This window comes from Temnothorax longispinosus, chromosome 2 (genome assembly GCF_030848805.1).
Source record: "Temnothorax longispinosus isolate EJ_2023e chromosome 2, Tlon_JGU_v1, whole genome shotgun sequence".
Classification (NCBI taxonomy): Eukaryota; Metazoa; Arthropoda; class Insecta; order Hymenoptera; family Formicidae; genus Temnothorax; species Temnothorax longispinosus.
In genome coordinates this window covers 19,623,160-19,646,544 of record NC_092359.1, presented here as the reverse complement: position 1 = coordinate 19,646,544, position 23,385 = coordinate 19,623,160, and the positions used below count along the sequence as shown (strand labels likewise).

Here is a 23,385-nt window from a genome sequence, read left to right as displayed (position 1 = left end):
ATAGCAGTTACAAGATGCAAAGATACAATGTGATATAAACAAAAGCGAAGTATAACGGACAGAAGTTAGTATGATGTGCATGCTCTCTCTCTTAAGGCAAGCAACCAGCAATCTCAATAATATACACTGTAAAAAACTAAGAACTAACGCAACTTGACTAATGATAATTACAGTGAAAAAGAATAAGATAAGGAGCAGTATTTCTAAAGAGAACAAAAGAGAGAGAGAGAGAGAGAAGAGAGAGATACTAAGGAGCCAAAAGTTGGCGATGTGTTTTTTTAAAGGTATTGCAGGACACGAGGGATTAAGGCATGTGGGTATGAAAGAAGCAAGCCGTGAGAAAATTATTATGTTAAAAAAAGGTCAAATCGATCGTGAGAAAATAATTAATATCTAGTAATTTTTAAGATATATCACATTGATTATATCAAATGGAAATCTTCTAAGAAAAGTACATTGGCGGGAAATTTCTTCTGTGTTCGATCTTATAGAAAATTCACGTCATTGTCATTGAACAGAGGAAAAGGATATTGAGATCACAAGGAATCGCCCGTAAAATAAGAATCCCGGTGCGCCAAATATTTTCAGAGTCGACGGAAAGTTTTTCTCGGATGTCTCTCCGTGAAAACCGTGTCCTCAGCCTGTTTTCTCGGGATCTCCTTCGATCCTTTCGACATCTCCGTCATTATTTATCGTGTCTCGTTCCATCTTCGTCCGTCTGTTTCTCAATCACGATGGGCAGTTGGCCCGATTAAACATTAACCGAGAAGACCGAGTCATCCGAAAGAACTACCGGGATCGAGATGTGTGCTGGTCGGCGCAGCTATCCATCGCAGCGCGGTGGTAGCAGATAAGGTCGAAGGTTTCATTGTAATTGAAAGAGAAAGTTTGCGTAGGTTACACATCGGGAAGATAGGTCGCTCTATCGATCACGCTGTCATGCACGCCACTTCGCGTTTGTCGAATCTGAACTGACGTCATAAGCTCGTGTTTCGCGCGTGGGATAAAACTGTCGTTGACAGTCTAAATTGACATTTGCGGAAAGCCCGGGTGGCAGAGAGGGGGCGGGGAATTAACTGAAACGAAACGCATGCCAATCTGAAGCCCGATCAAGTTTTCTTTGAGTAAATAAGCGTATTTACTCGGCGGTTATATAACGTGTACACTTACGTGCGTGTCACAAAAATAATTATTTTACGTGATATGCGAACCTTGTGTCTTTATCACGCTATATAATCGAAATTTTTAATAATACTCTTGATGAAAAGAAGTTTCTGACGAGATCATGATGCTTTTAATATGTGATGATTATAAAATGAGAGAATGTACCTTAAGTGCATATTATTAAGAACCTATTGTTCATACATGTACATTAATTTAATGAGAATGCCATCGCGCGATGAAAGCTTGGGAAGTGCTATAGTAATGACATTTAATCAATATACCTTGTACATTAGTCTTGCACATCTATGTTTTAAAGAAGTAGCTCGATGAACATCATTTTCATTTCACATCACGTTTATTTCTACCTGTATTCACGATAAGACAAAAGTTTCGTTTAATCATTAATAAGATACAAACTAGAATTAATAGCTTCAATTTCTAAATCATAATCAATAACATAATTAGGCATAAAAGATCCAGCTCAACCGTATATTGGCACATTTTCCATTTATTTAACTCTTATGATAATATGACTAATATGACTAAATGAATATTAAATTAATATTTTAATACAACAAATTAATATTTTATTTTAATGCTAGACGAGTCTGCAGCTTACATTTATTGTATCACGATAGTGAAATTATAACTGTTGCATATATAAGAAACGTATAATATATAGTTTCTCTTGATTGTGAAATAAATTAATAATTAATGAATTTATAAATAATCTCTTTTAACCTGACAAAAGCAATTTTCAAGTAATACTTATATTCTTCCACGAAATAGGGAAAGGTACCATTAACGTCGACGATTCGCGCATATAAATTCATTGAGATGATCCCCTTTGGACAATCCTGTCGCAGAGGACAAAAGGATATCGATGACGTCTAACGAAGTACGACATGGACTCTCGGTGAAAAGAGGAAGAAGAGGAGAAGCGGGGAGATTTAGACAGGAAAATATGCACCCGGCTTCCCCGCGAGCACACACGCACGGCAAGCCCACATCGATGCAACGGGAAGGTAGAGGTTCCTGCCGCCTCCTGAAATCCGAGGTACCGTGTATAATCTACTTATGACGAGCGCAACGTATCGGGTCCAATGCAAATCCGTTTAATCGCAACTCTCGCGGAATAATTCGGTTATCCTAGATCTCTCACTCGCAACATTGTGCGTATACGTGCGAACCGGTCGGCAACCGCAACCGGAGAGCAACGGGCCGACCAGTCCGCCACGTTTTCCCCTTCACGACTGAGTTCTCGTTTTCGCAAAGCAAAGCCGTGCGCTTCGCAGCTTCCGCTCCAGTTGCAGTTGCACTCGCAATTGCACCTCTCCTTCTGCGCGCGCTCTATTGTTTATTAAATACGCGTCCGCGCGCGCGATCCGGTTTTAGATCCGGCCAGCGTCGAATGTAATCGCGATAGCGACGGAGTTCCGTGCCGCCTTTTACCTCAAGTCCGAGCTCCGAACTACCGTGAAATTAATCCCGTCATTTTCCACGACCACTATTTGCGAAACGCCAGAAGCTATGGATACGTTGAACAGATACATCATAGTGAAAAACAGTATAACATGTATTAATCCCTCACCGTAAACTAACTATAGGTTTTTATATTAAATTCTACTGTTTCTTGCTATATTTCGAAGAATGATAACATTTCTTATTAAAAATTAATTCTTCGTATTAAGAAAAAAAATATATATATATTTTATGATGTCTATCTCGAGTGCAATTCTCGTAGCATTTTCTATGCCATGAATTCTAAAATTCTAAACGCCTCGGGATATGGTAAAAATTATTTTAAATAATGCTAGTGAAAGTATATATTCATATAATAGCGCGATTAAATTTTGATTTTTCAAGCCTAGAAGCATGTGTGTTATTTTATGTGTGTGGAAATGGAATAATTTATATCTAAAGTTCCAAAGTACTCTCTTTCTTTCCGTCTTTTTTCTATTACCTCCCTCAAAATCTGCGCCATTGATGCAGAAGTTTGAACTCCAACAAAGTTTCTTAAAGTTCTGTTTTCGGGGTATGTACCCTCGCGGTTCGCTTCAAAAGGTCAGAACGACGTGGCGTCATCGCGTGACGCGAATACTCCTCGAAGATTCCTGGGGCGCGAGAGTTTTCCCGCGGCAATTATTTCTCGTTTAAGCGCGACGGCCGTATATCGCCAACAGTCGGCGAAGTCACGTATCGCGCTCGGGCAATATCGCCGGGGATCCTTATTCTTTCTTATTACTTAATATCCTCGGGTAACGAGGACAAATGCGGTGCCCCCCGCGCTCCGCTAATTAGCCCCGGTACATTCCGTCCATGTTTCTTCCTCCTTCACCATCATCAATCTGTGCCCCGCTGGCCTGGCGCCGCGGGACGAATGTGTTCGATCGAGGAGAGAGCCGAGGGCGAATGCCGGGGTTTCCTCGTCGCTCTCCTCGTTAGAGATCTTTCTCGCTTATACGGAGGAATGAAATACGGCGGAACCGTCAGTTGATATACGCCGGTCGAAAACTGGTTGGATTGCCGAGAACCCTAATAGAGAATGAGAAACTAAGTACAAGCGGAGAATGAAGATTATTATGGGTTCCGAGTAGAGAGAGGAAAAAAGTGCTCGAGATATATAAAGCGTTGTTGAATAAAAGTCAAATCTAAATGATTGTTTTGTGTGAAGAGACTTACATAATAAATTTTTGTCTTTATTGCAGAACGCACAAGTGATACAGTTTTTGATAAATTAATATGGAGTGGAATTTAAATAAAAGCGTTCTCGCGTACATGTAGCTCACTGAGCCTCCTCGCCTCGTCGAGCGGAAAACGCGCCATTTGCACTCTTTGATGGCCCAGTTTCCGGCAAGAGGGGGTGTCTGGGACCTCGCGACAGAATTGAACTTTATTAGCCGTGTCGATCGTCAACGCGGCACGCGCGTTACGCCGTGCGTTGAACGAATTAAAACGCAATTCCGCCTCGCCGCGGGGCGCTAATGGCTGATGTGCGTGTGCCGTGTCAAACATCTGGCCGAATCAATTCTACGGTTTACGATATCTAATTTATATTTCGGCGAAACGAAATTTCCGCGACGCAACGCGATTAAATCAAGGGCTGGGGCAAGATTCACTGAAACGCATCGCGCGCGCCAATCGAACGAAAACATAGTGGAGGCAAATTAGACCAAAAAAGTGCGTTATCTCGGAACCGGTTAAAACTACTCGGATTTGAACGTTTTTTTTTAAATGTAGGTAATTAAAAATACTACAATGTTTATGGGTTAAAAATTGACGCTTTAATTTATTAAATAATTATTAAATAAAAATTTATTAAATAAACAATTAGCGTCAATTTTTAACCCATAAACATTGTAGTGTTTTTAATTACCTACATTTAAAGAAAAAAACGTTCAAATCCGAGTAGTTTTAACCGGTTCTGAGATAAAAACCTAATTTGCCTCCACTAACAGTCGTGGATTGGAAACAAATATTACAACTGTAGTAGTTTGTCAGCCAAATTGAGAATCTTGCAGATAAAAAAGTATGCGGCAATTTTTTTGTGAGTATATTATTTTTTACGGGAGGGGCAATTAATTCGACGTGTTGCATATGAATGTTATTTTAGACTCGCTCTTCCGGGGCAAGGATTCTTGATTAATTGTAAGAGGAATTTTTAATGTAATTAAAGCGGGTGCAATTCTGAACGAAAATTTGCCTTCCCGCCGGATTGCTTCGGAAACGAAACGAACGGCTTAATTCTGGAGTCTCGCGAGGAGCGAGGAACGAGGCAAGTAGAGTGGTCTTGTGCGGGGCAGACGAGGGAATAAAGACGGACGGCAAGGGAAGAAAGGCGCGATAGAGGCAGACGGGGCGGATAGAGCCGAGCGGATCTAGATTTTCAGAATAATTCCGGGAATTGGGGCACAGATGCGTTTGTGGGATAAGATCGATTCGACGAGATCTTAAACCACGGAGAATTTTCTTCACGGAAAATTTCCGTCACTTATTCGTCTTCTTGGTCGACTTCTCAAAGTACATCTAGTGTTGTAAAACGTGCGTGGTTAATAGGCTGGAACTCTTTTTTAGAACACTCTGTATATGTTATATTTATGCAGGATAATGCATCTGATGTATAAAAAGTATATTGTTTTGTATATTATCAGGTATTCTGACTGTGTTGGTATATACAACGTTCAAGTATGAAGAGGAATATCTTTCTATAATTTTCAACGGACGTGTCGGATTTTCATTTATATCGACGTTTCAGCTTGTATGAAGTCCACTGAGAGCCACTGGGACGTTTGGGATGCTTCGAAAATTGAATCATAAATTGAAATTCATTTGTTTCGCCGGCGGAAACGGGCGCGTTACTGCATCGGTAATGCGACGGCGGCGCGGGCGGGTGAAAAGGATGATAAAAAGAATTGTGGATCGGATTCGTTGAGAATTGAATTGAATTTTTATCCGTTCTTAGCCCGTACTACCCGGTTTTACGTCGAGGAGGAGTGTCTTACAATAGCATGAAGGTTTATTTCCTTGTGCCAATTTAAAATGTTTTGTTGCGCAAGCTATGATGAAACGTGTTTACGTTTCACGTGTTTTCAATGTAACAAGCGCAAATATTTATTTAAATCAACATAAATTTATTTTATTTATCAGAAATACAACATTATTTCTAATAAAGCTTATAAAAGCTCTTTCCCTCATACTCTCGAAAATTTTGAGGTAACTTTTTATTATTTCAACGTTATCGCTATTTTAGCGTTTTGCCGACGGCTCGCCAATTGAAGCGCGAATTAGTATATCGTCCGTCCTTTTCGTGCGATGTCGAAATCTCGCAAATCTGCGCGTCGCGTGTGAAACGTCGAGCGTCGATGGGCGACAGAAAATTATGAAGTATTTTTCGATCGGGGAGGGAACGTACATTTCGGGAAAATCGCTCGCGAAGGACAGCCAGCTGTACAGATAAATGGTTCGACAGTGGGTGGACGGCCGATTCAAAATCACAGAAAACGAGAGACGGGGAGGAGAGAAAGAGGGGGAGAGAGGGATAAAGTGAAAAACGGAAATGGGCGCGCCGGCCGTGGCCCGCGTTATTAATTAATTCATTTGAATTTCACGTCGGCCGGACGCTGGAATTAGAGTCCGCATTGGACATTTGCATCGGGACGCTACCGGAGTGAGGGGGAGGGGGGAAGAGAAGTGGCATGGTGGTGTACGTGAACATGGGCTCTTCGGTAATGCTCGGTGTTGAGGAATGCACGGCACTGTGTTTTGTTGGCGATGCGAGCGCGACGAGTCGCGCGCAACACAGCATGCGAAGCATTATTAATTAGTGTGGCTCTCCTGATAGCCACGGGCGATCGCATTGTTCCGTGCGAAATCGTCAGCTGAACGTTCGACACGTTGAAAGTCCCGAGGTTGAAGGCTCGGACTGGCGTTCGTACGAATGTTTCAAGGAACGTCGTAACATCACTACACATATCCCGCCTCGCGTTGTAAGCCATGCGAAGATCGCGGGAAGCTGAGTAAAATGCGTTTAAAAGTTTTAGATCACAAACGTATCTAATTATGTATCGCTTTCCGATAACTCGCAGTCTCTCTCTCCCTCTCTGTCTTCCGTCCATTCTCTTTCTCTCTCATCGACGCGCGGCAGCCTCTAATCTCGGACCCTATTATTTATTTACCGTGAACGTCCCGATGCAAATGTCCAATGCGAAATAGACGGCCGCATTTAGTAGTAAATATATAATGAGAACGTTGCACGCGAAGAGCGAGACTGCGCTTTTCGCGGCAAGCAAAGCCCTCGTTCTCCTAGAATAAAGCCGCTCTCTAATAGCTATCTAACGGAGCAGATGGAATCGTAGGTAATCGCTGTTTTCTGAAGCTTCCAGGTCAAGAGACTTTAGCGACTTTACCGTCGAAAATGATGAAAATTCCAGGGGAATCGCATTTTTTTTCGGAAAGTCTCTCGTTTTACGGCGCGAGAGCGATCTAATAATACCGCCGCTATACAGACGTCGAATATCGCTATATGGCGCGTCGTCCGCGAAAGTATCATACATGATCCTCGCGTGGCGTAATAACCCGTTGTTTTCCCCTTCAATAGTTGATCCCTCTCGGTTATCCCGAACCACGTTTCGCGCCGCGGTGTATCGGCGTAAAACGTACACAAAATTTTTACGACCGTAGACACGGGGCATAAGAATTTATTTCAGGTCGAGACGGCAACAACTGTACGTTCACGAAAAGATGTGTCGTTGTAAGGTACAGCGATAGCCGTGTCTTACATCGAAACGATAAACAATGAAACGAAACGTAAATAAAATAACAAAATAAATTTAATATATAATAAAATGGGAATGCACAATGTCTTCGATGTCCAAGTGAGGAAGATACATGTTATAATAAAGTTAATAACAAAGTAAGTCCAATGAGTTTGTTAACGATAAACTGCGTTGAGACGCATGAAAAACGGTGCGAAACGTGTTACTTACGATACTCGTACGCGACGTACAATGGGCATCGCGCGTTTACTTAATATCTCGCACGGCGCGATTTTCGCGGGCGTTATTCGTCATTGTCACGTTTGAGAAACGGAGCCGGTGTAGAAGAACTTATCGTCCCGTCTGTCGGGGCACGCGGTGGGTAAATCTTCGTGAAACGGGCGCGCGCGAGCGCGCGCGGAGAACGAGACCGGAAAATTTCGCGCTCCGTTTGACGTACGTCATATAAATCAAAAAGCATTTCTACCGGACGATAAATACGTCTGGCATTTTTTTTTCACGATGCAACACGAACGCGCGGACGAGCGCATCGTCCGGTTACTTGTTGCGCCCAACCGCTCGCTCCTCGTATACCTTCCGACGTGCTTTAATCCGATTTTCAACGCGAACGCAATCTTTATCCTAGAGAACCGAAGTAATCTCTTCCTCGCAAAACTATCGAGAGCTGTCTATAATTTTCAACTGGCGTGACTTAATTTTCAGTTCAGACAAATCTGAAACGCGATAAAAAGCATGATTGAAGCTTGAAAAATAATCGAATGAGAAGTTATTAGAAGAATAGAGGAAGAGTAATTTTTTCGATTATCGATTGTGGGGTATACGAATTACGTTTTTCCGTTCGGCAAACGCAATCATTGGCGTACATACATCGTTACGTAGATTCATCTTCGGCGCGATGAGATCGTTTGCGGGATACTCGCGATGTCGGGATCACGGAGATTAAGGTGACGTTCGCGGGAGCGCTCGCCGGGGCCCGGGGGCGCGCGTAACTCGGTGGCCCCGTTCCTCTCTCGCGAGAGAAACGAGGCCGTTTTTAAACCGAGCACGTACCGTCTGTTTATTCAAATTTCCAACACGCACGTGAAACTTTCGCCTGCCGTTTCCTCCTCTTTCTCTCTCTCTCGACCGCCCGGGCCTTTTCTTCTTCGCCAGGTTCGCGCGACCTACCAGCGCCAGTTCACCAACCAATATTTCACGGTGGCGCACTCCGGTGTGCAGATGGGTGGGTAGGTGGTTGCAGGCACCCCCTCGGAATTGCAAGGAGATTGCCGGCCGTGTCGCGCCAAGTCGACGTAACCGCACGTGTTCGCGGAGCGAACGTGCCATTTAAAATCCGCATGTTACAGCACGTTACAAGCACCTCTTGGCCGGCTTACAACGCGTTTGTCTTCGCCGACCGGCCGTAATAGAATAATCCGGTCTAGTCGCGGCTATAATTCATCCCCCAGGTACCATTCCGATACTTTCCAAACTTAACGGCGAGCGTTAGGATACGTGCGGAATATTGTCGACGATGTTACGCTTGTGTCCCGTCATCGAAAACGCGATGAAATAAGGATGTTCACGATTTACGAGCGAGACGCAGGTGAAAATTATCGGGGAGATGTTATCCGCGTTGATTATTCAACACCTAATTATTCTTCAATTCTTTATAAGACAGTGCTATTTTGCTTCTGACTGATAATAGTTAAATATGTAACAATAATATAGTCTCGTTGTTCAAAAAAGAAAGATAAAAATAATTCTTGACGTTACGTTACGCGCAATATGATTTAAATTTATTTAAATATCAGATAGACAGAACTTTTAAACGATAATTCTGTTATTCCAGTTTTAACTGCTGGAAGTCAGAGGCTTCAATGTCGAGTCAATATCTACTATTTTATAATATCCGTCGCAAATACTCTAATCTAAAATATCTTTACTTCCCGTTGCGACCACATGAAGCTCCCCGCGTCGTTCTATCGGCGATCTACAAAAAACCCCGTCGAATTCCACATTTCACGGTCTCCCGAACATCGAACCTCGCGTCAGAAACGAGAAGACGATCGTCGGAAGTGCCCTACGTTGTGGAGAACCGCCGTAAACGCTATCGCGCGCGGGGGTGGTCGCGTGCCGACCGCGCCGACCTGGAACGCCAGGCTCGCCGAAAATATTCTCTCTTAGAAAAACCAATCGGCCGGAAGCGAGCCGATAGCCGAGGAGCCGAAGGTCGAAGGGCAATGGCGAGACCGTCTCGGGGGAATGGGCAAAGGCGACGATGAAAGGGCCGTTGGAATGCACCGACCAGAGGGGCACCGCCATCGAAGAGCCTAATTGATACCAGCAGATAAGGCGCTGACGATCGCGCGCCGAATAGGAAACGAGCCTGCCCGTGAAATTCCACGTCTCATTCGCGGCAATTTCTCTTGTCGGCGGAGCCTTTCTATTCTATTCCGTCATTTTTTCGGAGTGCGTCATTCGACATCGCCGGGAATGTCATAGAATTTTATTGGATGTGGACTTGGACTGCTCGACGATGACGTCAAGTCGGCATTCATAGGAAACAATGGGTTGGAATTCTCGATTAATATGTCTAAACAGTATTTTAAAAACTTCAATTGAGATGTATTTATATTATTTTTTATTCGAAAGAATTAACTCCGCTGTCTTTTTCTCATACACGCTTGACAATCTTGACATATTTGAATTCAAATGAATGCCTGCGTTTTAATATAATTTTAACTGAATATATATTTTATTCCTCAACGTATTATATAAAATAAAATATTTTTTTAAAAAAAGAGAGAAAATTAAGAAGATCTAAAAACATCTAAGAACATTGTTGGCAATCCACATCGGGTTTTAAACATGAAAAGTAGTTCGGATAAGAGGATTAAATGCTGAGCGTTCCGAGTGCACCCTCATCTGTTTACGCCACTGCGTCTACCGAAAGCGTGCAGAAGATAAGGTACCAGGGCCATAAATTGCGTGCGCTCAATCCAGAGGAGGGTAGGAGGATAAACGCGCACGCGAGCGTGGGGTTGAGAGGCGGCCGAGGGTAGGAGGAATGAGGAAGAGGACAGGGTCGGCACACTCCGCGGCGAATTTCTTCGCGGATTAATATTTGCGGCGTCGGCTGCGGGCGACGGCTTCCTGCAAGGCGAAAAGGGAGATCTCCTCGCCAGACCCAAGAGATGGAACAAATAACGACGTCGGGGACAAATGGGAAGGATCCATATCCCCGGACTAACCAGAGTAACACGATACCTCCACGCGAAAACGTTTGGTGAACCTTGAAGAAAAGATAAAAAAAAGAACCGGTATTCTTACCAAAAGCGCGACTTTATTCGTCGCGACTGAACAGGAATTTCCCTCGAATAATCTTTCGGGAGGTAGTAGGTGTGCAAAATGATGCGGGAAGACGCGATAAAAATGTCACTTTACAATATATATGCATATACATCTTTATGTTTCATATGTATATCTGTAGAATTTAATTTCCTCGGATTCTCCTTCAACAAATTCGAAAATCTTTGTTGGAGAGAGTGTGGGTTCCGATAAGCAGTATTACTTTTTTTTATAATAAATGTTTTTCAAAATTATCTGATTTGTTCTAAGTCTTAATTTCGTTTTATTTGTAAAGTATATGATATATTTTCAAGATATACAATCCTCTATTATTTTTACTATTTTCTACACATACGTCTTTCTCGGAATTTATCTTGGATCTCCTACTCGGACCTTCGAGAATTAACGCTCACAATTCTCAGCCGCAAAAAGACGACGACTATCAACGCCGTTCGTCGCGAAGAAATCGATGACATTATGTCAAGCGGAATGATCGATCGAATCGTTACACATCAGAGTTTATCTTTTAATAAATCGCGATATATCCGAACTATCCGCAGCGCACATTTCTGCGACACCTGTCACCCCGCGTCAAGTACGTTCCATTAAAAATGGTAGATTTAGGTGGGTCGCGCGTCTTCGCTTGGCAGATATTTAACCGCAACGTCGCGTCGCGTAACATCGATACCGAAATCGTAATGTCGCGATCTCGAAATCCCGCGATGATATTTCCAAGGAAATTTGTTCGACTGATGTATTTAACGAATTTCAAAGCCCGCAGAATTAGTCATACCCGTTAGGAAATATTTAGGATCCTCTTGCTCCAAGATAATCCAATTATTTCATTGTTTTTAATACATATTTTTTAGTACCGTCGCCGCCAATGATTCCTTTCCTGGGATAAGGGGGGAACATAAGAATACCTCAGGAAAGGAATCATTGGCGGCGACTGTACCATTTGGTTTTTATTAATCGAAAAATAGTAAAGCGGCAAATAGTTTATTTTCCAATTATTGCATGCTTTTGATAAAGTCAACAAACGGTTGCACGTATTGAAAAATAGAGAATTGAAAATTACAAATTTATACGCAACGATTTAGAGACCTTTTTGATAGCCGGAGGGACATTGGGCGAATCCGCCACTGCGGACGGTCTGTGCTACGGGGGGGTTCCGTGAGGGTACGAAATCCGGATGGGGCGGAGAATGAAAACAGAAAGGAGACAGCGAATCGACCGACCCTCTTCCGACCGCTCCTTTTGTTTTGTCTTTGACATACGCTCCGGTGGTACCGTCCTCTCCTCTTCCGGAGCTCGAATCTATTCGAGCGTGTGGGATGCGACTGACAGCTGGAATTGTTATATCTCGGCGAGCCCAGACGGACACCCGCTCGTAGTTCATCGATCTTCGACCGGTCGACGCCGCCACCGCCGCCGCCGCTGTCGTCCGCGCGCGATGGATTGGTTCCTATCCTTCGTTAAAATTAATCAAGCGAAGCACCGGCGCGCGATTGCCTTTTGCCTACCGCCCGCAACAATTCGCAGTATATTACTCGGATATGCATGCCGCACGCGCATTCGTCGGTTGTACCGGATGTCCTCGGCAGGAATCTGCTGGGACTCGCGACCGATCGATCCTGATGAAGAAATGAAGCTGTGCTACGAGGTAGCCTCCGTCATTGCGAAATTATGAAATTCATCACGCGGATGAATTTATAATCCATTAGATCGAGATTCGATTGATAGAACAAAAACGATGCAGAATATATAAATCAATAAGATTAATAAAAATAGTATCAATGAAATGAAAATCTTAATAAAACTAGGATTAAAAATGTTTTGTGTCTAGAATAGCGTCACGTACGTTTCTCACGCTCTTCATCAGCCTATAATCTAAGATTAAAAATTGTGTGAACGTGTGTGTATTTAGGTGGTAGATAATTGTATGTGATAAAATTGTGGAAAAGATACACGGAGAAAATTTTATAGTAAATATTACTATGGTGTCGCACTAGCTGCGGACCATCAAGACGCACAAGTTTAAATGCTATAGTCTTATAGTAAAATTACTATGTCCATAGCATTTAGTACTACGATCATAACATTTAATGCTATAATTACTTATAGTATTGAATGCTATGATCGTAGCATTAAATGCTATGGACATAGTAATTTTCCTATAAGACTTTAGCATTTAAACTTGTGCGTCTTGATGGTCCGCAGTTGGTGCGACAGCATAGTAAAATTTAATATAAAATTTTCTCCATGTATGAATGTGCATTATGATGCAAAATATTCAATTTAAAAATTTTTGTTGAGTTTTGTATACTTGTCGATATATTGGGACAATGAAGTTTATTATGTTCGTGTTCGAAGAAAATCGCTCGCAGAGAAAACTTTAGAGCTGAACGAGAATTGTCTGTCTCCTCTTTTCATTCCGCGATCTTCTATACATATTTTATCCATTTATATATTATATAAATTATGCGCTTTCTAATTATACATATATAAAAAATATACATAAGTTATATGTACAAATCCGTTTATATTATGCGTTTTAGACTTCCTTATACGATTAATTAATTATTTCACTATTTATTTAGCTTTATATTCTATTTATACTTATATACAGACCACACGTACACACGCATTTATCTTAAAGCTGGCATCTCAAATTAAACAAAAATATACGTACATATATATGCAAAAATACGTATAAGTTGCAAAGATACGAAAAATCTCTGCGTGATATATGTATATCTACATATATGTTTTAGAAAGGTTCTTCAATATATTCGATATTTAATGAAAGCGATCTTGTAGTAAGTTCTCGTTGATGTGAAACATTTCCGATATACGCACAATCGAGTTCACAGCAGTGATTCGCCCCAGGGTACGCTGCCTTTAATCTTCGACTTCGACCGGATGGTTATCGGCCACGCAACAACGGTTCATCTCGGATTCCCTAATAAATGAGTTTTTTATCGAGTTTTCGCTCGACCGAGCCGGGCCGAGCCGAGTCGAGCGCAACCTCACCTGCTCGTATATATATCAGAAACTTATATATCGGAGACTCATTCAAACTCTTATACCGCCATCCGTCTTTCCGAGGACAGGATACACCGAAGCATGTACGGGAAGAATACGTACGAAATCCCCGACCTTGACAATAGATTTAGACTTTAAACTTTACCTTTCGATCTTGCCTTTATTTTAATTAAAAACGCCACGCCGATATCTCCTCAATCTGTCGCCTCACCAAAATTAGATGCTAATTGGACTTGAAACGAAAAACAGGAGGGCAAGAGAGACTATTGAGGAAGAATTTATAAATTCGGGGTAACACGTGGCTCTACGTGTGAGAGTAATTGACTTGCAATCGGTGGATTCTGTGTTCGATCCTGACCCCTCTCTTTCTTTTTCCTTTTATCTAATCCCATCTATACCCCAATTTTGTAAGAGGTTGATTGAATTTACATGTTAGGGTAAAAAGTGTTTCTCAATAACTGTACTGATGGGATAAAAAGTATCGATCAATCCCCAACAGTTTTATCACCATCTGATATAACAATGAACATTATTCTTTATTTCCTTTATATACACACACATTGTGTAATTTTAAAAGATTAAAAAACACCTGCTGATCTTCTTAAAAAACAATACTCTTATATTGTACATCTTATACATTTTCTTAAGTCACTAACTGTACACGGTGTTTATTCATACTTTAATTAAGATTCCGCTTGCTTTAACGTATTGTCGATGTCTTGTAGAACTTTTGCCACGTGCTTTACTAAAGTGAATCCTGACATTGTGTCTGGTCGTAACGTTCGGACGTAACACTGCTTGTACAGGTTTGCGAGCGTCTCGTGTCTGAAATTTCATTTAAAAAAAAGATGTATTAAAATAATGAACACAATAGCGGAATATGATCTTCAATCTCTGGAGTATTAATTATAATTTAAAAGCAACGTACTCTTTTTTGTTGTGCACGGGACTTTTGCTGAGGAATAGCTTGGTTAATGATCGTAGAAGAAACTGTAATCTTTGTTCCAATAGAACTACGAGGTTTTCTTCATCATCCATTAACTTTTGTTCTTCGGCCACTTTCTCGCATTCAGAGTTATCGTACTCTGTTTTGTTATCGAGTATTTTTTGTTTCGTCGCATTACCTCGCTCGCACAGTATTTCCATAATAGGTATACATTGCAAAATTAACTCAAGACCGTTTTGGTATGCTTTTAACTTACTGTTGAAAGTAGTGCCATCTGAAAAATCAAAATTTTTGTTACGGCAAAAAAATTCGAACGACGGGTAGAATGATAACTTTCTGAAAAGAAAAACGTACTACGCGCTTGGTATTCCGCCAGGGCGACTCTTTCCATTTGAACCGTCAAATATTCCGTGCTCTGCTCTAACGAGAGCAACAGTTTCGCCGCTTTATCGTAATACAATTTGCACAACTGCAAACTCGTCTTTTTCTTGCTATTATCCGCGTCCGACTCCATTTCTCTGTACACACGATGGTATAACGAAGCCAATCGATGTTGAATAGTCGCAGCGCGGAATTGATAAACCGGCTGACGTGGTCCCGGCGTGTCTATATCACAATGTTTGAGTGCCTTCTGGAGAGTATCTACCACTTCTCTCTCCAATTCCTCTTCTCTCTGCAACAGGAAATTAAGGAAGAATTCGTTAACGCATTTATTAACCTGTCATTGAATTTTTAACGGGAAAATCTATTAAATCTATTTATGCAACGATAAAAAAAAAACGTTACACGTTAGTTAAGTTACTGTACTTTATATTCAGTCGTAGGATAATCCTGCAATAGCGTGGCTTTCGTGTATAATGTCGTTGAGAAATCCCACATGACCGTATCCCATATCTCCGGATTCGTTTTCCTATCGCCCAAAACCTGCAGAGCCTTCTGATAGCTCGCGAGTGCCTTGTTGTAAAAATGACGCTCCTGCGTGTTCTGTTTGACATGCATATGTGCGCAGAGTCGCATAAGCCGGCCGGTGTTGGAGTGCAAAAGCGCCAGGTTCGCCTCGTCGTGGACAGTCTCGAAGGCCTTAATGCCAGCTTCCAAGTGAGTCAAAGACCGCGTTAGAAGCGTGGTGACGTCTGATAAATTCGATAATTCGTCCGTTTGATTTTCTTGCTGATATCGAGCTACAAAAATTTATAATTTCTTGATTAATGAACGAGTACTTGTTATCCCCTATAATAATTAAAATATGCGAAGCTTGCGTACACTTCGCTTGATTCATGTAAAGCACCCCCAACTCGTTATGAATATTCCCTAGTCGTCTCAACAAATTATTTTTATCCCTATCCATCGGCTCCAATGACAGAGCTTTCTCGTAACATTTGTACGATGAAACTAAAGTAGATTCTAAACTTTCTAATCCCTTCGGTAATAATTCAGCACCATCTGTAATAAAACACACATTGATAACAATCACATATTACTTTCATTGCAAGTCTTGGTGCACTTCGATATTTACTCATATCGAGATCCTCCACACTGAACAGTTCTTCAACTATTTTCTCCTCCATTTCGTTCTTCGTATTGTAATCTTTTCTATGCTTCTCGACATTGCCCCAGTCTTGCACTGTCATAAAGCAGCAGTCCCCCGCGCGACCTAATAGATAACTGATCGACTTGTCGTTTCTTACACCGCAAAAGATTTCCAATATCTTCTGGCAGTACAGCACTTCCAGCATATATCTCAAAGAGGCGCCGTAATTTTTATTTACGTATTCTTTCTCGGCGAGCACGGCGAATATCAAGGACGCTTTCTCGTATAATAATATTTTCAAATGAGCGCTCCAGCAGATATTGTCACTCTTTTTCGGCGCATGCCACGTTGGCAATGTTTCCGTCTTCGGTTTACACAACAAAGCGCTGACGTTCGCTACTTCCTTCGTAATATTCTTCTCATTTTTCTTCTTCCTCTGTTTGTTTTTCTTTTTATGCGCGGGACTAGGATTTTCCGAGCTTTTTTCGGACGTGGCACTTTTATCTTGTTGATTTAACGGGGCGTAAGGCATGGGAATTGCTTGAAAAGGTTTCGCTAAATTCGGATGCATTTCCTCGTATTTTCGCTTCTCCTTTTCATATTCCTCCGCTTTCTTCTGCTCCTCGTCGTTGCTGTCGTCGGTCGGAAAATACTGAAGGCACTCGAGTCCGTGCGTAACGTGTTCTAATCCAGCCAGACATCTCTCTTCTATAGTACCGGACATCGGAGGTGCCTTGTACTTCGGTTGCTCACGTTCCATTTGCTCTTTCACTGCAAGAATGACCGATATTAACTTTCACAAAAAATTAAAAATGATGAAATCGAAGTCAAACTTACTTACTGTTGGCTAGAGTCAAAGATTTGATCGCGCAAGTTTCTTCCTCCTCCTCCTCCTCCTCTTCCTCGTCGTCCTTTTCGTTTTCTTGACAACTCGTACCACAATCACTCTGAATGTCCTCCTCGTCGCTTTGATCTGATAATCCTGGACTGGCTGGATCAGTATCCGACGGTATATATAAATCCGAAAGCATAAAATGCGCGGACGTAACGATCTGCGGATATTTCTCTTTGGACAGCAATTGAACGCAATTTTTCAGCAGCATTCTGATCGTACCCTGATGCCGATGGTAATCGGGAGAATATTTCATGTTGCGAGCTACTCTGTATAACAACATTGCAACAGGTACGGTGAAGGGATTTTGTCCCTTCTCTTCCGAAACATCGTTGCACAATGATGTCAAATCATACAGCTTCACAACATCATCATCCTTACCTGAAAAATGAAGAAAAAAAAAATTACACATGAATGAAATATTTGTAAACCAGTATAAACATTTCGATTTATTTTTTTCTATATCAAGTTTAAAACGTACCCTTAAATAACCAGTAGGTGTGACCAGCTTTTGTCGCATTATTTTTTAGGAAACTCAAAATGTTCTGAGCAACGTCTCGAATAACTTTAGGACTAAACTTTGAATTATCTAAATTTGGAAGATCTTCCGTCTTGATCAGTTCATATTTCTGTACGATACCATTTAAATGGTAACACATCACGACTTCCGGAACATTGCACATCAAATTGTCGAGCCAATAGTCTATTCCCGTTAAGACATTGATAGGTTTCGTCATATCTCTCAGTCGTAGACTTATGCACGGATGTGTCTGACCGCCGAATATCGGCATGTCTGTTCCAATAAGCATTTGTATGTTCTCAAATGTCCATACAACGTTCCTTGCAAAATTATGATTGTAATTTGGATCAGGTACTTTCTCCTCTTGCGTCGGCTCAGGCAAACATGGCTCTAACGTTTTCACGGGTAACTGAGGCTTTTCGCTCTCTTTGTTTTTATCCGCCAATACTATGGAATGATACAGAAACTTCGATACTAGGTTCCTCTGCTGTAAACTATTTCTGCTGTATGCCTTGTGAAAAAGACGCTTTTCCTTGTCGCCGAGATTTTGAAAAATATGCTCGTAGAAGAACTTTTTCAGCCATTCCCAGTCACTCTCGGCTTGTCTCAGTAGATACTTGTGTATGTCAAAGTCGTCCAGCAGCAATGTGTTTTCGATACGATGCACCATCATTGAGATCGCATCATGATTGTAGGGTAGTTGAAGTAACTTTTTTATATTCTCAGCATCCGACACCACGTCCACTTCGCCAACGCAATCGGGAAACATATGCGCCATGCGAAAACTGGAGAATCCTGTGCTCTGAGACCAAACATTTTGCAGGCCGTAACTTTCCGCCGAGCTGCTGAGCCAGTTGCTGGGTGGAAGGTTCAAGTCCGTGTTACATTGTAATTGAGCGTACGTCGCTGGTGTTTGGACTGCAGAGTATTTCACCACTGCGGTCGATTTCACAGGTTTCTTTGGAGAATCTGGCGGTATAGCCAGGGCCATTGACTTCATGTTCTGTAACACATAAAATTAGTCCTTGTATAATTTGTTAAGAATCAAAAGAATTTGTTAAGAATCTAATTTTACATTTAAATTAAAAGATATGAAAAGACACTAAAATATTGAACATCATTTTCACATGTCACTTAGATTGAAAGAAGATATGGAGAAGACACTGAAGTTTTGAAGATTATCTTCATATATATCGGATTGCCATAATAATTATTTATCGATTAATTAGACCGGATTATTATGTTAATTATATTTCGACATTCATGCAACTTTTCTGCAGAAGATATATTATTTGTGATCAAGTAAAATTTCACACATGTCAAGATATTGATAACGTTTGCAATAAACTCACCGCATCATCATTAATATCCGAATTCTTCGACATCTTCGTGCATCAACATTCACATGTGACCGCAAAACATTCACTGTGTCCGAATCCGAAAACCGAAAACTCTAGAAAGATCGAGCGTGGCGCCTCTCAGCTCTCAGTCCGGAGAAATGATGCAACTACAGAGTATATATGGCTTGCTTTGTCGGTATCACAATCGATCGTTGAAATATTAGTTTTCTACATTATCAAGTTGAGATAATTCATATTTAGAAGTTTTATTCAAGTCAAGATAAATTTTCATTTAAATTTTTAATTGTTTGTAAGTTTTAGATAAAGCAAAATAAAGACAAAATTAAATAAAAATTTATAAGTAAAGAGGACAGTTAGAAAGAGACAAAGAGTGAGTTAAAGTTAATCTAAAACTGGATCTAAAAATATATATATGTATAATTTGATATTTTATGAATAAAATTAAAAAATTCTGGTTTCTAGACTTTCTAAGACACGATAAATATCTTTTTATTATTTATTACTAAGCTAAGAAGAGAAAATATATAAAGAAAACTATATATATTTGCCATTTTGTTTAGAGTTTTATGTGTAAGTTTAATTTTGTAAGTAACACAAGAATTTTCTTTATTTTTCAGAGTGAAAATCAAAGGAAAGGACGTTGTTTTCCAATCGAGCAGAAAAATTACTTCTTATAATAAACATTTAGTGAGAGAATACTGCTTTAAGATATTATAGCCTTCAACGTCGAAGCGAAGCCCAAGAAACTCGAAGATCAATCAGGTGAGTCAAAGTCACGAAGTTACGTTATCGTTGTCTTTAAACAATATTATGCAAGAACATGCACATGTGTAACGCTGATGAAATCATCCTGTTCTCTTTTTCTCTCTCTCTCTCTTTCTCCTTTCCTCCGGAACGCGATGATATTCTAAAATTAAATTATTTATAAAATTTGCGAAGCGTCATAAATAATCCACGTAAATATCTCGGAAACGTAGAAAAATGTCGCGTGAGCGCCTACGTCTCATCCGCGCCACTAAACGCCTTAGGAAGCCCTAGAAGTCTATCATGCGTCACTGTATATACCCGGTATATAAGTCCCGATCCATTGCTTAGCGATCCACTCATCTTCTTCGAACGGAAGAGACAAAGGTATATTTTTCACCATGGTGGCGAATTTCAAGGTCTACAAAAAATGCTCGCCCAACGGCAAGCTCGCCGTCTACCTGGGCAAACGCGACTTCATCGACTACCTGTCGGGTACTGAGCCAATCGACGGAGTAGTCCTGGTCAGTCCGGAATACGTGGACAGCGGCAGGAAGATATGGTGCCAGCTGTTGTGCAGCTTCCGGTACGGCCGCGAGGAGGACGAGGTAATGGGACTCAACTTCCAAAAGGATCTCTTCTTGGCGTCGGAGCAGATCTTCCCGCGGATTAAGAAGCCCGAATCTAATCCTACCAAGCTACAGGACAGGTCAGGACAAATATCTATTAACGATGCTCAGACTCTGAAGGCCTGAAATATGATTCTACGTGTGCATTATATGTTAAAAATTAAGTGAAGGTCAATCAATATTTAATATGGCATCCAAAGAAATATCTAATATGTCAAAATTAAGTTTTAATTTTAATTTCTTTTAGTTTCACTGTTAAATATTAAAGAATGAAATTCAAACCAATACCCTGAGTTAAGTAATATTTTGTCATTTTTAACTACCATATGTGTGTCGAAATTTATTATTTTAACTCCATTGGTTTAATTAAGTTAACATGGTTTTAGTTAAATTAACGATATATTGAGCAGGAGCAGTGGCAACTTATAGAAATGGTTTAAAATAAGGTATAAAATTGGGTATAATTTTCTTTACTTTCTTTCTTTTATATTATTCTCTAAAATTTCCGGATACTAAATAGGAAATAAAGTTATCTTTTTGATGTTTAACGAAATTGACTTGTCGACTGTGGATAGGTTGTAACAATCGGAATATGTCTGTCTGGAACAGGTTGCTGAAGAAACTGGGCTCGAACGCGATACCCTTTACCTTCACGTTTCCGCAGAGCGCGCCGTGCAGCGTGACTCTTCAGCCCGGGCCGGACGAGACCGGCGAGCCGTGCGGCGTGAGTTACTACGTGAAGGTGTACTGCGGCGATACGGAGACCGACGTGACCCACAAGCGCACCACCGTCATGATGGGCATTCGCAAAATCCAATACGCGCCCACGCAGGAGGGTCGTCAGCCGTGCACCGTGGTGCGCAAGGACTTCATGCTGAGTCCGGGCGAGCTCGAGCTCGAGGTCACCCTCGACAAACAGCTGTACAATTACGGCGAGACGATCGCCATCAACGTATGCGTGCGCAACAACAGCAACAAGGTGGTGAAGAAGATCAAGGCGATGGTGCAGCAGGGCATCGACGTGGTGATCTTCCAGAACGGTCAATTCCGGACGGTGATAGACGCGATCGAGACCCAGGACGGCTGCCCGATCGATCCCGGCTCGAATCTGCATAAAGTGCTCTACCTGAAGCCGACCCTGACGAGCAACAAGAACCGCCGCGGCATCGCCCTCGACGGCCTGATGAAGCGGGACGAGAGCGACCTCGCGTCCAGCACCCTGCTGACCTCGCCGGACGTGCGCGACTCCTTCGGCATCATCGTGTCGTACGCCGTCAAGGTCAAGCTCTACCTGGGCGCCCTGGGCGGCGAGCTGACGGCCGAGTTGCCGTTCATTCTGATGAGACCCAAGCCGTCCGACCGGGTTAAACTGGTCCCGATGGACAGCGTGATGATCGAGGACATCCCGCAAGAGAATGCCGACGAGAAAGTCGGTTTCTAGATCGACATTTCAGCAATCCTGCGGGATCATCGCCCGAGTCTTTCTCTCTCTCTCTGCTCCAATCGCTTCTCGCGCCCGACTTTCTGATTAGCATATCGAGCGGGCACGAAGACGGTGGCTGACATCCAAAAAAACGTCTTAATGTATTAGACGTTTTTTTAGATATCCTCTAGAACTCACCTGAATCACGATATTGCCAGTTGAATCGATATCTTTTATCATAAATACATCGCAACTGATATATATAAACGACGCTAATTAATTCGAAGTCACTTTCTGTATATGAATTATGTAAAAAACGTCGGATTAATTAATTCTGTCGATATGTTTGAAGAATACGTTTAGTCGGTTTAGTTTATTTATATAATCTACGTAGTTTATTTATGTAAGCGGTCTATCCCGCGTTAATTATATTCAAGAAATAATCTATTGATCGTGTGTAATTGATCGTTTTGATATAAATGCGAAATTGTAATGAGTACCCAGCTGCACCTGCATGTAATTAAATTCTTTAATCCCCGTGAAGTCCGTGATTAAATATTTGCGTCAGAGTATCCATCCAACTCTCCCGAAATGTACCCCTAAATTTAATTGCACGATCTTGCGGAACGGTTACGAAATATATAATTATACTTTATATAACATACATATAAATATACTTTATAAAATCAATAAAGAATATCAAAAATATAAAGAATCTAAAGAATATGAAGAATATAATGAATATAAAGAATAGAAAGAACATAAAGAATATAAGGAATATAAAGAATATAATGAAAATAAAGACTATAAAGAACATAAAGAATATAAAGAAAAAAATGTTTATTTCTAAGTTAGCTCGACTTTCGTCGCGTGACATCGGTCTCGAGAAAAACTGTCGTTTCAAAATACAGGCTCTTCCCCGCCTTCATTCTTATTCGTTAATTAAACCCGCCTGTGCCCTCAAATCTCGAATCAGAGTCAAGCGGGGTGGGATATCGTCAGTCTCTTCGAGCATTTTCCGTTTAGAATGTTTAGATCCAGAACGAGAGATTGCTTATCGCTTGTTCTTTCGCGCGTGCCACGTACGGGGTGTCGCTCCCGCCAAGGAGGTGTCCGTGGCGAAGGGCACGGGCGGCCGTCGACGAAGGAAAACCACCCGATACGTGCGACGGGCGTCGGTGGAGCGGCGAGGGGCAAGGGGCGGACAGACAGTGGATAACACCATCGCGATCGGTGCGAGGGAGACGCAGCGACGCAGCGACACCGTAGCTGGACGAGGACGGAAAGAGGGGAGAGAGAGAAAGAGTGAGCGAAGGGGTCGGTCGACCGGTGCCGCGGGTCCCGAGCTCGGAGCCGAGTGTCAGTCAGGCTCGAGACACCCGCGCGAACGGAGCGGAGAAGATCGAGGTGGTGGTTTTTTTTTCGGCTGGTTTAACCTCCCCTTCTTCGTACGTTCTTCGCGGATGCGCGCGACCCCCCCTCCTCCGGCGCCCTACACCCACTCAAGCGAGGTAGTAATCGCCCG

General features: G+C 41.8%; 2 protein-coding genes across 2 annotated transcripts; one reads left to right on the top strand and one right to left on the bottom strand.

Moving 5' to 3' along the window:
- Positions 1–14,410: 14,410 nt before the first annotated feature.
- Positions 14,411–19,171, bottom strand: LOC139808199 (erythroid differentiation-related factor 1). The gene is made up of 9 exons (XM_071769909.1): positions 19,056–19,171; positions 17,665–18,706; positions 17,133–17,564; positions 16,277–17,062; positions 16,024–16,203; positions 15,568–15,941; positions 15,115–15,433; positions 14,743–15,034; positions 14,411–14,639 (listed from the first exon to the last, which is right to left on the bottom strand). The coding sequence occupies exons 1-9, from the start codon at positions 19,086–19,088 to the stop codon at positions 14,498–14,500; spliced, it is 3,600 nt and encodes a 1,199-aa protein (XP_071626010.1). The 5' UTR covers positions 19,089–19,171; the 3' UTR covers positions 14,411–14,497.
- Positions 19,172–20,162: 991 nt separating this feature from the next.
- On the top strand, positions 20,163–22,403 carry Arr1 (arrestin 1). Its single transcript, XM_071770039.1, has 2 exons — positions 20,163–20,517; positions 21,047–22,403. The coding sequence occupies exons 1-2, from the start codon at positions 20,210–20,212 to the stop codon at positions 21,876–21,878; spliced, it is 1,140 nt and encodes a 379-aa protein (XP_071626140.1). The 5' UTR covers positions 20,163–20,209; the 3' UTR covers positions 21,879–22,403.
- Positions 22,404–23,385: the final 982 nt, after the last annotated feature.

Excerpts from the sequence above, each read along its gene's own strand:
- Arr1 (XM_071770039.1), top strand. The coding sequence starts at position 20,210 with ATGGTGGCGAATTTCAAGGTCTACAAAAAATGCTCGCCCAACGGCAAG. Across the intron at positions 20,518-21,046 it reads CCTACCAAGCTACAGGACAG|GTTGCTGAAGAAACTGGGCT; the intron begins GTCAGGACAAAT and ends TGTCTGGAACAG.
- LOC139808199 (XM_071769909.1), bottom strand. The coding sequence starts at position 19,088 with ATGTCGAAGAATTCGGATATTAATGATGATGCG. Across the intron at positions 17,565-17,664 it reads CACCTACTGGTTATTTAAGG|GTAAGGATGATGATGTTGTG; the intron begins GTACGTTTTAAA and ends TTCATTTTTCAG. Across the intron at positions 14,640-14,742 it reads CCCGTGCACAACAAAAAAGA|ACACGAGACGCTCGCAAACC; the intron begins GTACGTTGCTTT and ends ATGAAATTTCAG.